Genomic DNA, 12,649 nt, shown 5'->3' with positions numbered 1-12,649 from the left:
TCATGTCATGATATAGAGAATAATTAAAATATGCATGATCTAATGCATAACAGGAAGATGCATGACTTCTTTTCAATGCATGAGTCATTTTATTATCTTACTTTTAAGTTTCTTTTTTCCTTTGTATATGCATGCCCTATTAAATGCACGCAACTTTAAGTTCTTTTTAATTACCGTTGCCTGCGGATACACCAAACATGTACAATCCTCGAGGTTAAGTAGGTTCCCAGGATAACTTAGTACACAATTTATATTTTATTACTAGGTTCCAACTTAGCCCTCGACCGAATTACCTTCGGAACATTAGACCTTCACATCTAATGTCGGAGACACAAGGGACACCCCACGCCCACGAGTGCACTTCCTTGGTACCAAAACAATCACAGCTGTGACCAACACACCACCCCTAGGTAAAGTGACAGACTCTCCCTAAAACCGTGGCTAGGAGAAAAAACCTCAATATCGACTTCAAGGAATAAAATTACAGCACACAGAGTTTTTGTATCCTCACAGTCTCCCCAAGACCGTATCTCTAAGATCTCCATTCTCCAGATGAAAGATCCCAGAACATATATTACACTGTTCTTTATTATGCTTTTAATTTACCTTAATTCTTTAAGTTTGCAATACCATATGCAAAAGTAAAGTGAAAACCCGCAACCTCCCTTGCAGGAACCCTTACGGAACTCCAGCCCGTAAGGACAACTAGAAAAGTGTAGTAGTGTGCCATACCAACTTATGTGGTTTAAGTGATGCAGTAAAAAACATATGTGAAAGAAAAACAAACCCACGACTCTCCAGGCCGATGATGGTCAAATTAGGCCATCTGTGCATCACATAATAAAACCAAGTAATGTTTATTCATAACACTAGGCCAATAGTGCCAAAAGCATGTGCACTCATGCAAACATAACCCAACCATATGCATGTCATTTCTTAATCATATGCATTTTCACTATGTGTGGTACCTACATCATATATGTGTATTAACCAATGCATATTTCTTTTGAGTGTGTGAGTCTACATGTAAAATTTCACATATTCATCAAGCATACATGCTCAAGAAGAAAATCAATAACCGAGTCATGCCCACATTCATGATTACACAACCAGTATCATGAAATGCAAAAATAACATTTACACAATTACTGGGCAGAAGTGTAAGCTTTGGCATATGCTAGGGAAGATGGTCGGGCTTACCAATCCCGGACCCCCATCCTTCTAGCTAAACATTCCAGCATAGTCCCAAAGTCTGGGATTCTTGACATACACATAGGTATAGGTAGGTTCCAAAATTTTTCTTTTGTTCAGATCATACACATCTATTAAATCTGGACCAGTTTTTGGGACCAACAAAAACTGATTCATTTCGGTTAACATATAATCATATACTTATAATCTTCAGGCTATAGGATATTAGGTTGATGTCCAACATTCTGTCAATGTGAAACCTGAACATATAAGTGAAGATATTCCAACTTCTATCAATAGATAGCCTAACAAAAGTATTGTGAACACATTCAAGATTCTGTAAATGGGTAACTTAAAACACATCAACAAAGGCAGTCAATTCTCAATAAGCTTTTGAAAACAAACCAAAAATTCAATGAGCCAACATGACAAACGCGCCCAATTTACACACTACAACGAATATGAATGGGACTGTAAAAAGTATAGTTCACTCGTGTGTGCAGTTTCCTGTTACACCCTCATTGCCTTATTATTCTAGAACCATTGGTAAATCAACAATTCTTATGTAAATTTGGTGGCAGCCCAAGTTAGGTTTCCAGAATCTCATACTGCATCTCTTTCGTACCTTACACTGTCATGTGTACAGGCGGCACACAAGGATATGCTTCTGCACCTAATATATTGGCCTTTATAGTTGACATATCATAGTATGAAACTTCAAAATAATTGAAACAAGTTTCTGAGTCTTGATAACCCAGTCCAATCATGATCATCATATGGCCCCTTTTTATCAACGTACATGCATGGATATCCCATTTAAGAATACGATATCCGAATGGAGACAGTGAATATAAAAATCCAAATTTCTGGAATCATGTATTCGGTTGTGAATATGATACCCAAATTTGGAAATAGCAAATTTCATGTAAGTCCAAAAAGAAAACCAAGATTTCAATCAACCAAAAAGAATCCGTTGGGTTTATTGGCTTGCACAGTGTTTTCCTTTCAAACAAAAGAAAAGAAAAGAAATATGATGATTCAATCTAAATATCCCCATTTATGCTCATTATATAGCTATGACATATACAAATAAAAATCTCAGAGGCAAGATGAACAAGAAGACTGTCTATTTGCTTAACAGACTTTAGAAGAAGGGAATGACGAACCAAGTTGAAGCAAAACCCCAGAAATTTCGTAAATTACACGCTCAAGAACATTGCAAAAACATATTAAAGCATGCAGTGGAACACAGTTCCCGTATTACCCAAAGAAAAAAAAGTTTCCATAGCCCCATCTTTAGCGTGTCGGTTTAACCAGAAAGAGAAAACAAGTTCTTTCACAAGACCTTGTTTAATCATGTTGTACCAAACAAGAACAACATTCCCGACTGAGATTTCCTTGAATCCTAGCCCAAGGATACCATAAAAAAGGGGTTCCCATGAACTCATCTCGAATCAATGTACGGAATCGAACCCCTGTTCGATTCCTCACCCAGGTTCGAAGAAGAACTGTACCTGTTCTCGGTGACCTTTTCGGCGATCGGAGACTGCCGTGGCGGGAGAATGCTGGCTGGTGTCGCTCCTCTCCACTGCCGTGAAGGGGAGTGCTCGAGAGGCCTTCGATGGCCGCAGATAGCCAGAGCTTTGCCAGTGATGGAGCTCCCTTCCGGTGCGCACGAGAGAGAGAGAGAGAGAGAGAGAGAGAGAGAGAGAGAGAGAGAGAGAGAGAGACGAACAGGGGAAGATCAAAACGTCGAATAAAGGGTGGTTTCCCCTTTTATTCGAGGCGTGCTCCCCTTCTCTTCCTCCAGAAGGGTAGGAAGGAGTCGGTTACGCTCTGCGTAACCCCCTCCCTTTCTCTCTTGAACCATGCTGCAGGAATCGTGCCTTAGGCACGATTCTTGTTTCTGTTTCCTTTTTACAACATGAACACGGGTCCGGGTCCGAGCCCCGCGACCCGCGACACCGAGTCCATTATTAAAAATGGATTTGGGTTGCCCATGGATAGTGGATCCTCAGTTGGATCCTTGTGGGTCCGACCCTTTGTACCATATTTTTTTTTCTTTTCATCTTATAAATAATATTAATTATTTATTCAATTTAAAATTAATATTATACGTATACTTTAATACCCATTTTGTAGGTTTCTTATGGATCCGGGTAATGGGTCCGAACTCTGCGACTCGGGATCCAAATCCCAATTTGGATCCGGGCTGGTTATAAGAGTGGATCTGTCTAAAACTATTTACTGCTTTATTTATTTTATTATGATTTTATATATATATATTAAAATATATATGGGTATATGGATCCGGAAGGTGGATCTCAAACCCATCTACGCACTATCTTAATTAGTTATCACGTGAATAATTTCATTAATTTAAATTATTTCACTTATATATATACATATAAGTTTATACGGGATAAGTATACGTAAAGATCCCTTTATGGGTCCTGGATCCAAAATTTGGATCCCAAGCCCAAATTTAGAAAAATACCCATTATTTTCAAATAAATTTAAACAAATAATTGTCAAAAATCAAGGTTATTACACAATGCGCGTCTTCACATTTTAGGGATTGTTGGCACCTTGCTATTGCACTGCCTTGTGCACGATCTCGCATTTCCAATGCTAACTTATACATGCGTAAGTTCAAGACTAGAGCGAAATCTATTTCGCTTGTTTTGTTTCAAAATGACACAAGCGACACTTGTGTATTCCAGTTTTTAAAAAGGGATTCCTAAAAGCGAATCTGTGTTGCCAAATGCGTAGCCATGATGAGTTGGATTTTGGAAGTCTCTGCCATTGCGAGTTTGCAACCCAGTCTCCCGAATCAACGTATTTGGGAGAGGTTTTTACTACCTCCGTTTGCGTATCCTATACGACTTGGATAACCCCCGGTTTATTGATACGAATATGTGTTTGTGTGAGATTCTTTTAAGAAACTCGTGTCCTGTTTATCAAACTAATATCGAGTTATGCGTTGCATACATATACTATGATAAACGAACAAGAGATCAGTGGCAATCTCATAGAGTGCAAATAGCACAAGTGTTGTACATCAGTTTCGAAAGATAAAACTTGTCAAAGGAGTTTCTGCATTACATTGCATCTTTGCGAAACTTTGTGTTGGGGTTTCCTTTTTGTGAAACTTATACCCCTTTTGTTGTAACGTACTCGTAGACATGCAGGTCATGTCAGTACCACGATGATTGGATGAGATGGTCATGAGACCTCGAATCGTGCTAAATGGCACAATGCTGTAATCACATAAATAGTGAAACCTCGCCTTCACCGGCAAGATGCTCGAGTTGGGTCAAACAGACCAGAGCATGCAGAATGAGTCTTCGGATAAATAAAACTTGAAGCGCTCATTCAACCTGTTGTTTCCTGTCAAGAGAGAGGATGAGACGGTACAAAAACTCCGATGGACAGGTTGTTAACAACCACCCCTCGAGCAATGACTCGGTATCCCCAGTCATCGGAGTTAGGGGACGAGACTACTAGAGATTATCCTAGGTAGTAGATCCCACAGACTTCTGCAGAAGTAGGATGCATCCGTTGTCTATGTATGCCTTTGGAAAATCCTCTTTCGGTCACCGACCGTCCCCTTAGGAGCGGACTCAACTAGCTATTCGAGGTATTTGAAAATACATGGCATAATAGACCCTCGAACTAGTCTCAACTGTTTCTACGATTCGTGCCTTGTGCGTACTCGCAGGCCAGCTAAGTATCAAAACGAAAGTTATCATGTTCACCTCTTGTTTGCTTTGTACTTTTTGTTAATTGCTGCTTATGCTAATTGTAGCATTTACTTGTGTTGTTGAACTGCTTATGCTAATTGTAGCATTTACTTTTGTTGATGAACTGCTTATGCTAATTGTAGCATTTACTTGTGTTGATAAACTGCTTATAGAGTTTCTCACTTGTATAAACTGTTGAGCATGATAGAATTAAATGCATACACTTAATTTTGTTCTCTACTGTCTTATTTGTGCACCTACCAGTTTTTCGTGAGACTGACCCATTTCATGGGCACATGTGACAAATAGGTTGTGAGACAGGCGATGCCGTGATTGCAAGATGGTTCGAGATCCCACTATTTTGCTGTCAGCTCGCATCCTGTACTTTTGGGTTTTTGGCAAGGGTTTTCCTCGGGAAAACCAAATTTTGTACAATCAGATCTTATTTTGAATGCAATGGCTTATTAAAATGTTTGCAAGTTACTTCTATGTGAAAATGTGGATTTTTACGCTAACACGCCAAAGGTTGTCAACTTGCCTTTCATCTTTCTTATTCAAAGAAAATCGTTTCCGCTGATATGTTAAACAAAACTCTTTCAAAAACTCTGATAAGAAAAGAATTTTCTAGCCTTTTGAACTTTTAAGAAAGGTTTATAAGTTTGAAATTTTGGGGCGTTACATCATCAACCTTTTCATGTTGTAGCATATTATTTAAATCATGCATTCACACACTCTCCTACGTTTGAAATGGACAAGAAAGTCGACAAGAGATTTTTGGATTGCATCAAAAGGTTGAACCCTGATTATAACATTCAAAATCAAATTCATAAGGAAATGAAAACTTATAATAATGTATTGTATGATATTGGGAGACCTGCAGTAGTGCGAAACCATGTCACGATGCATCTAGGTAATTTATTTTGTCTATTTTAATTTTAATTTCATATTTTTATTTAGTTAGGATGTTTTGTATGATTGTATATCTATTATTGTCTTATTGATTTTTCATTTTATTGTTTTTTTTAGACATGTGGTGGGCCAGGTTTGGAAGTGATGTTTCAAATTTGAGAGTTTTTTTTATTCACATTCTTAGTCAAATATGTAGTCTAAGTGGATGCAAGAGAAACTTGAGTGTCTTTGAGCAAATTCATATCAAAATAAGAAATAAATTAGAGCATAAAAGGCTTGATGACCTCATCTACATTCGCTATAACTTACGACTAAGGCAGAGGTATATAAAATTCTAAAGTTTATTTATCATTTTCATGAGTTTATTTAAAGCTTTTCTTATATCATTCAAAACTCAACTAATTTTAGTTTTTTTATGTCATCTTTTTAGGCAAATCGAAAAGTTATCATCAAGGAGGCACAAATAGAAATTCAATCCCGTCAGTTTGGAACATTTTGATGAATTGGATGCATGAGTTGAAGAAGAAGCATAGACTCTTTTGAATGAAGAGGACATTCAGTGGATTAACGTATAAGGAGCATATGAGGTAGATGATGAGGACCCCATATATCTTGGAGACGGTGTGGATGTCAAAGGAGGAGGAGAAAAAGAAGATGCTCATGATTATTGAGGTTTATGTAATATGTTTTAAAAAAACTTGGTTATTTAACACTTAATTGTTTATAAACTTGGTCATTTTGCTTTTACTTATATAATATGAAAGTATGAGTCTTGTGGCATGTTCTTAATTGCAAGATATTTAATAATTTGCATTGTTCTTGTAAGATATGAATGCAATATTATCTATGATTCAATATTAGTTGATGTTTGAATCTTTGCATAAATGCTTCATATGTGATTTTATGGTTGTATTTTGTGTAAGTCATCATTATTTCATGTGATATGATTTTTTTTATAATTTTTTCTGTTTTTTTTTTCTTGATTTTTTTATAAAAAAATTATGATACGTTTACAATACATTTACGATACAGTATGATACGATGTTACTATGGGCCCGACCGATACGGGTAACGATATGATACTTACAACCTTGCGTTGGACTGCTCCCAATGGTCATAAATATGACCGTTGGAGGCAGCCCAATGTCTAGTTGGGCTGCTTCCCTTAGCTCCTTGGCTCTATAAATAGGGCCATTCTCCATGTTGTTAAGTATGCTTTCAAAGCATATTTGTGATCCAATACAATTTATATTTTTTATATTGTGCCTCTTATTTGATTTGTATTTGGTGATTGTCTCCATTGTGAGATTGTATTTGACCCATTAGTGGTCTTTGTGTATTTATGCTCTCTTGTAGCCCTTAGTAGCATTTGATTGTGATTGTTATTACTTCATTTCACGTGTCTACACTTTTGATTCAGAGAGTTGCTCATTCATAACATGATTTTTCCCTAGCTCCATCATGTAATCTAGCATTGAATTTGAAAATCAAGTTTTTTTTGTCCAAGGACCAAATTCCACATCATACAATTAAAACATCAAGCCATAACAATAGCTGCATTGGTCCAAAAATTTGGCAAATGTGCAGAGAAGAGTTAAGCATATATACCTCCCAAAGGACCCAAACCACTAGATTAGAGTAAATGTTAAAAACATATCTGGATAATATAAGCAGAACCTTTAAGACTAAAAAACTAACAAGATATAACCAGTTTGCATACCTCCTTTAATACACTACTCACAGAGGATGTAGGTTCAACTTTTCGCACTAGCACACCCTGCAATGCATCAAAGTTTCCTACTTAGTAGTTAGTAGCAAATCATGTTACGAATTAGATGGATGCAGAAAATAGCACTCGAAATGTACAAACAGATATATCATCAACATCATCAGCAAAGAGCCCACAAGGCTCACACAAAACGACTGAGTTAAGAAAAAGGCAGTTCACACCCATAGTTACACATAAAAATGTTGCACAAAGAGCTTTTGAGTGCCTCCGTATACTTCAATCCTCAGTAACAAGTATGACTTAGTAATGAACTTCATTAATGTTTCTTATAATTCTTAAAATTCAGAAGCTACTGTTCCTAATCATGGCAATAACCAAGTTACATGCATGAATCAAGTGTCTCACCATGTCACACGGATATGGATGAGGGAACAGGACAAGATGCAGATATGCTTGGTCAGAGAAAAAACTTGTCAACCATGGCACGTCAACTTCTAAGAAACGATGACAAAAAACATACAAGGAATTCACTTAACAATATAAATCCGTGATTAATAAGAGTTTTCATTTTTCAACTGTTATCTTTTCTCCACTTAAATCTCCACATCAATCCTGATTCTTCATGGGCTGCCAAAACCAACTGCAGTTTTTGTTGTGCAAGACAACCAAAAAACACCTTGCCAACTTCCTCATATTTTCTATGGACTTCATCCAATAGCTAAATCATACAATTTTCCAGTGAAATTCTCAAAGTCTCAGGATCAACCTCACAATAGCTCTTCACACTTTATAAAGTAGACTGCATAATTTCAGTAGACTCATCCATATGTGAACTTGATTGGAAAGTTAAAGAGCAGCACATGTATGGAATCTACATCATGGAGATGATATCAAGGTTCAAGAAACAAAGTGCTTGTTCATGAGCACCATTTCATTTATTGCTTTCTTCTCCAAATCCTACACTCTGTGGATCCTACTTTTAGTGTAAGAATATCAATGGAGTCTCACCATTTTGGTCCTTCCACATTTTCCATACATATCAAAGTAGTTCTTACAAGGATGACCTGATTAACCCAGTTAAAATCTATCCACGATTTTTTTTTACAAAATTCTGTTTGAAAAACCTGTGAGCATTCCCATCATGCTCATGCCATTTGTTATCAGAACTTCAGCTCGCACCTCTGACAATGTCATTCGGTTCAACTGAATTTCCACTGCATACGTACCCAGCATAAACAAGTTTCTGTGCCACTTAAAAAATTTTGCTTTGCTTTTGTATACCTTCAAGCATAATTCAAGATGCACATTCATAAGTCCACTCAATCATGCATTTTCAAGCACCATCAGGTTCAGCATTCACAAGATACTACCATTTTGTCAAATACTTAGTGAGCGAACCTGGTGCTTCTACAAGCAGCAACAAGTAGACATTAATGAGGTGTAAGAAAACGCCCATAAGCAGATGCCATTGTCAAAATAGATACAGATAATCAAATTTAAACACAACGGCAAAAGTTTGAAACAATTGAAGAGTAGCGTGAAAACCAGCTATTCAGTTTGACATTGAGCACATGAGAAAATGCTTCTTGGGATCTAATCTGATTATTTATATTTTTTTAATCCTTCATTGTTCCTAAATCATTTTACGGTTTTTATGCCTTTGATAAAAGCATTATGCTAATTCATTTTAGTACTCATTTTCAATCCTTTCTAATAAAAAAACTTTATTATTTTTATTTTTTGGCTTATGCCTAGGTTTTCGTACCAATTCATGACACCAAGGCCCTGGAACAAAAGGAAGACTTATCCACAATCTCATTACTCGCTTCTGGTCCTTTGACCTCTCTAATTTAAGGTAATTCACTGTTCAGTAATTCCATATCTCATGCCGCAGTTGATTCATGTTGGGGATTTGACCTTCCTGGGAGATTCTATTCCTAAGGATCCACAACCTCCAAATGACTATGTGGAATGTCTGTCGCCAGCAAGCTGTGAGCCATTTAAATTTGAAGGATTGCAAGAACCACCAGAGAGTTTAAATTGGAGATGATAAAGATGAGTCAAGGTGCTCTCAATGTGGTAAACCCAACATTAGGGAAGCCTGCCATTAATAAATACGTCTTTTCACTCTCTAATATGAGAATGGTAAGGAAATGAGAATCTTCCACAAAAGCACAAATGCTTGCAATAAGTGTCTATCAAAGACACTTTAATCATAATCCACAAAAGGGCATAAATGAGAGAGCTCAAAAGATAAAATAATAAACTTTATTTCATTCACACAAAATGCTTAAGAAGCATTAATACAATGAGAGGGGAGTTACCCCTATTTATATACATTGTAAGATAAAGAGACAGGAGCCTTTAGAGGGCTCCAAGAGAGTCATTGGAGCTAGTCCAACGGCTCTATTTGTAGCCGTTGGACTAAGCGGAGGTTCACCTCCGGGAAAGTTATTACACGGAATAATGTTCTGCGCATGCCAACCATCTAAAATAACCCGGTTTCTAGATCTCTCTTGTCCAAGCACGGCGACAATCCTAAAAAAGCAAAAAATAAATAAAGAGAAGAAAAAGAAAATAAAAGAAAAATAATATATTATATTTATATGTATATACACTTTTTTAACAAGAATACCCAAAAAAATGTTTTGTTGAGCAAACAATAGATGTTTATGTCTGAGGATATAGTGCACATTTTTACATTTTACTGATTATCAATGAAACTTATTATTATGCATTATTAAAATTGTTGTTATGGACTGTTTTCAATTGTATATGCCTGGTTATTTGAATTGAATAACAGTTTCTATAATAATAGGGAAATCTGAAATTTGAATTGAAATTTAAAGTGCGTTTGAAGTGTTCTGTAATAGCAGAGTTTGAAGTGTTATATTTTTTCTGTAATAATTGAAGTGTTCTGTAATAATCGAAGAGAAGTTTCTATAAGAACAGGAAAATTCACACAATTACATGCGATTTTTCTAAGAATTGAGCGACTTTCCATATAGAGTGAGATGGAAATTGACCTCTTTGAGAGAAAAAAAAAAGATTGGAAGGGTAGAACTTAAAGTGGGAGATAAACTAGCCGCAATTTCGTGCTTGGTATCTACTTCCAATACATCACAAAGTAATCATGCCTTGTTCATAACTTGTTCAACTAAAACTTGATAGGAAATCTAGAATATGATAGAAGGCTGCAAGCTTGAAATATATGGGAAAGACATATACCTCATTAGACTTCACTTTCAGACATCTACGTAAAGCAGGATTCTCCAGCTTCTGTAGTAACACTCCAAGGGAAGGAAACCCTGCAGATTGTAAGTAGTTCATCTCATCATCCAGATTTTGTAGCAGTTGTTTTGGAGATGGCTACTCCATCAAATATAGCCGGAGAGAGAGAGAGAGAGAGAGAGAGAGAGAGAGAGAGAGAGAGAGAGAGAGAGAGAGAGAGAGAGAGAGAGAGAGAGTATCCTTGTTTGAAAGATCTGAAAGCATAAAAAATATCGCAGTTGACAATTCAAGTTACATATGTCTGGTTTAGCATGATCATATTTTGAGGCAACTATTACTACTATTATCATCATCAGCAGCAGCATTATTATTTGTAGACAAGATGGCACTGGCAGATAGCCCCCAGTCTAAGTCACATGGGTGCGGGTGCGGGTGCGGGTGCGGGGATTCGGCACTTCCAAAAAACCCGGGTGCGGGGGTGCGGCAAAATTAAAAAAAAAAAAAAAAAATATATATATATATATATATATATATATATATATATATATATATATATATATATTTAAAAGGGGTCCGGGTTCCCCCAACGCGGGTCCTGGGCAAGGCATATTTAAAAGTCGTCCCGCGTAATTACTCGGGCTTTAAAATCACCAGTCAATATTTTATTAGTTTTGACCTCTGTTTTCGTGACCGTACCGCCTCCAGCCATCTTTTCTACCTTTACATTTTTAGATTTCTTTATGACATATAATAAGATATTTGGAGATTTTGTGTTTTGCGCTTTTTCCTTCTGGAAGTGGAGGTGAGACTAGTTGGGGGCAATTAGTTAGTGCATCACGTGAAGGAACTTTGGTTAGAGTCCCCAACCCTGGTTGGGTGCAACACTCGAGACATGTAAAGGGTTAGTGTGATGTGATTTGAAGTAATAAGGGGCAGCAACGTTAGCTTTACTAATTTGTCCCAAAGGCCGAATGTTGGAAGCAGCAAAGGATGAAAGGGGGAGATTGGTTGTGCATCAGAGACCCGGGCAGTAGTAGTGCAGGCACAACAGGGAGCTTTGCAGGCGCAGCAGCAGCCTTGGCCGTGAATGATTCCGGTGAAGAGAGGGAAGGTATTAGTCCGGCGCCTCAAAAGTTGTCTCGCACCGATGCGTTCCCCTTTAGGATGCCTCCCTTCTCCCGTTGTAACAACAGCCCCACCTTTTATAACAGTGAGGGCAGGTCGAGCGATTTATACGATGTCCATGTGGTGCAGTTGCAGCAGGAGCTACTGCAACAAGGACTCTGCAACCTTTTCCTATTGCCTTCAAATCCCCAGGTATCAACTCTAAAACAACACCCCTTCCAAAACACCCTTTGCATTTTTCTGGCACCTCTGATTTGTCCAAAGAATCACCCTTGTACCATTTCATAGGGCAAAATTTAAAAAAAAAATCAAAAAGATGTATCAAAATGACCCTGGGTGCGTTGACCGCACCCAGGGTCGTGTTGACCGCACCCGCACGCGCACCCGCGTCGCGTCGCGTCGACGCGGGTGCGGCATCTGTTTTGCCGAGTCCCTGTGACATAGCCCCCAGTTTATATGCCAACATGAGAACCCCTGGTAAGATGGTGCGACTTTTAACAATTTCACTGAAAGAGATGATGCAGTAGCAAGCCATTTCATACATAACACGAGATATGACACCAATTATCATCATGGAAATTCCCCTTGTTTAAAAGATTCTCAGAAGTGTTTTAGTATCCCATGTACATCACGAAATATAGGTCTTGATTTGTGTAGGACAAGAAGGCTGGCAAGATAATTTCATCCATAATTCTGGTCTAGTCACCTCATAATGTATACC

At 37.5% G+C, this 12,649-nt stretch overlaps 1 protein-coding gene across 1 annotated transcript in view; it reads right to left on the bottom strand.

The window, feature by feature from the left end:
- The window catches only part of LOC149820725 (protease Do-like 2, chloroplastic), a 142,831-nt gene that overhangs the window by 25,329 nt on the left and 104,853 nt on the right, over positions 1 to 12,649 (bottom strand). The window contains exons 12-13 of the mRNA XM_089983881.1: positions 10,801 to 10,880; positions 7,564 to 7,620 (exon numbers count right to left, since the gene is read on the bottom strand). Coding sequence (XP_089840007.1) covers positions 7,564 to 7,620; positions 10,801 to 10,880 — 137 coding nt within the window. The remainder of the gene's footprint in view (positions 1 to 7,563; positions 7,621 to 10,800; positions 10,881 to 12,649) is intronic.

Source organism: Nuphar pumila, chromosome 12, assembly GCF_984573655.1.
Source record: "Nuphar pumila chromosome 12, dmNupPumi1.hap1.1, whole genome shotgun sequence".
Lineage (NCBI taxonomy): Eukaryota > Viridiplantae > Streptophyta > Magnoliopsida > Nymphaeales > Nymphaeaceae > Nuphar > Nuphar pumila.
The sequence above is the reverse complement of the archived record's forward strand: the minus strand, read 5'-3'. Positions and strand labels throughout refer to the sequence as shown.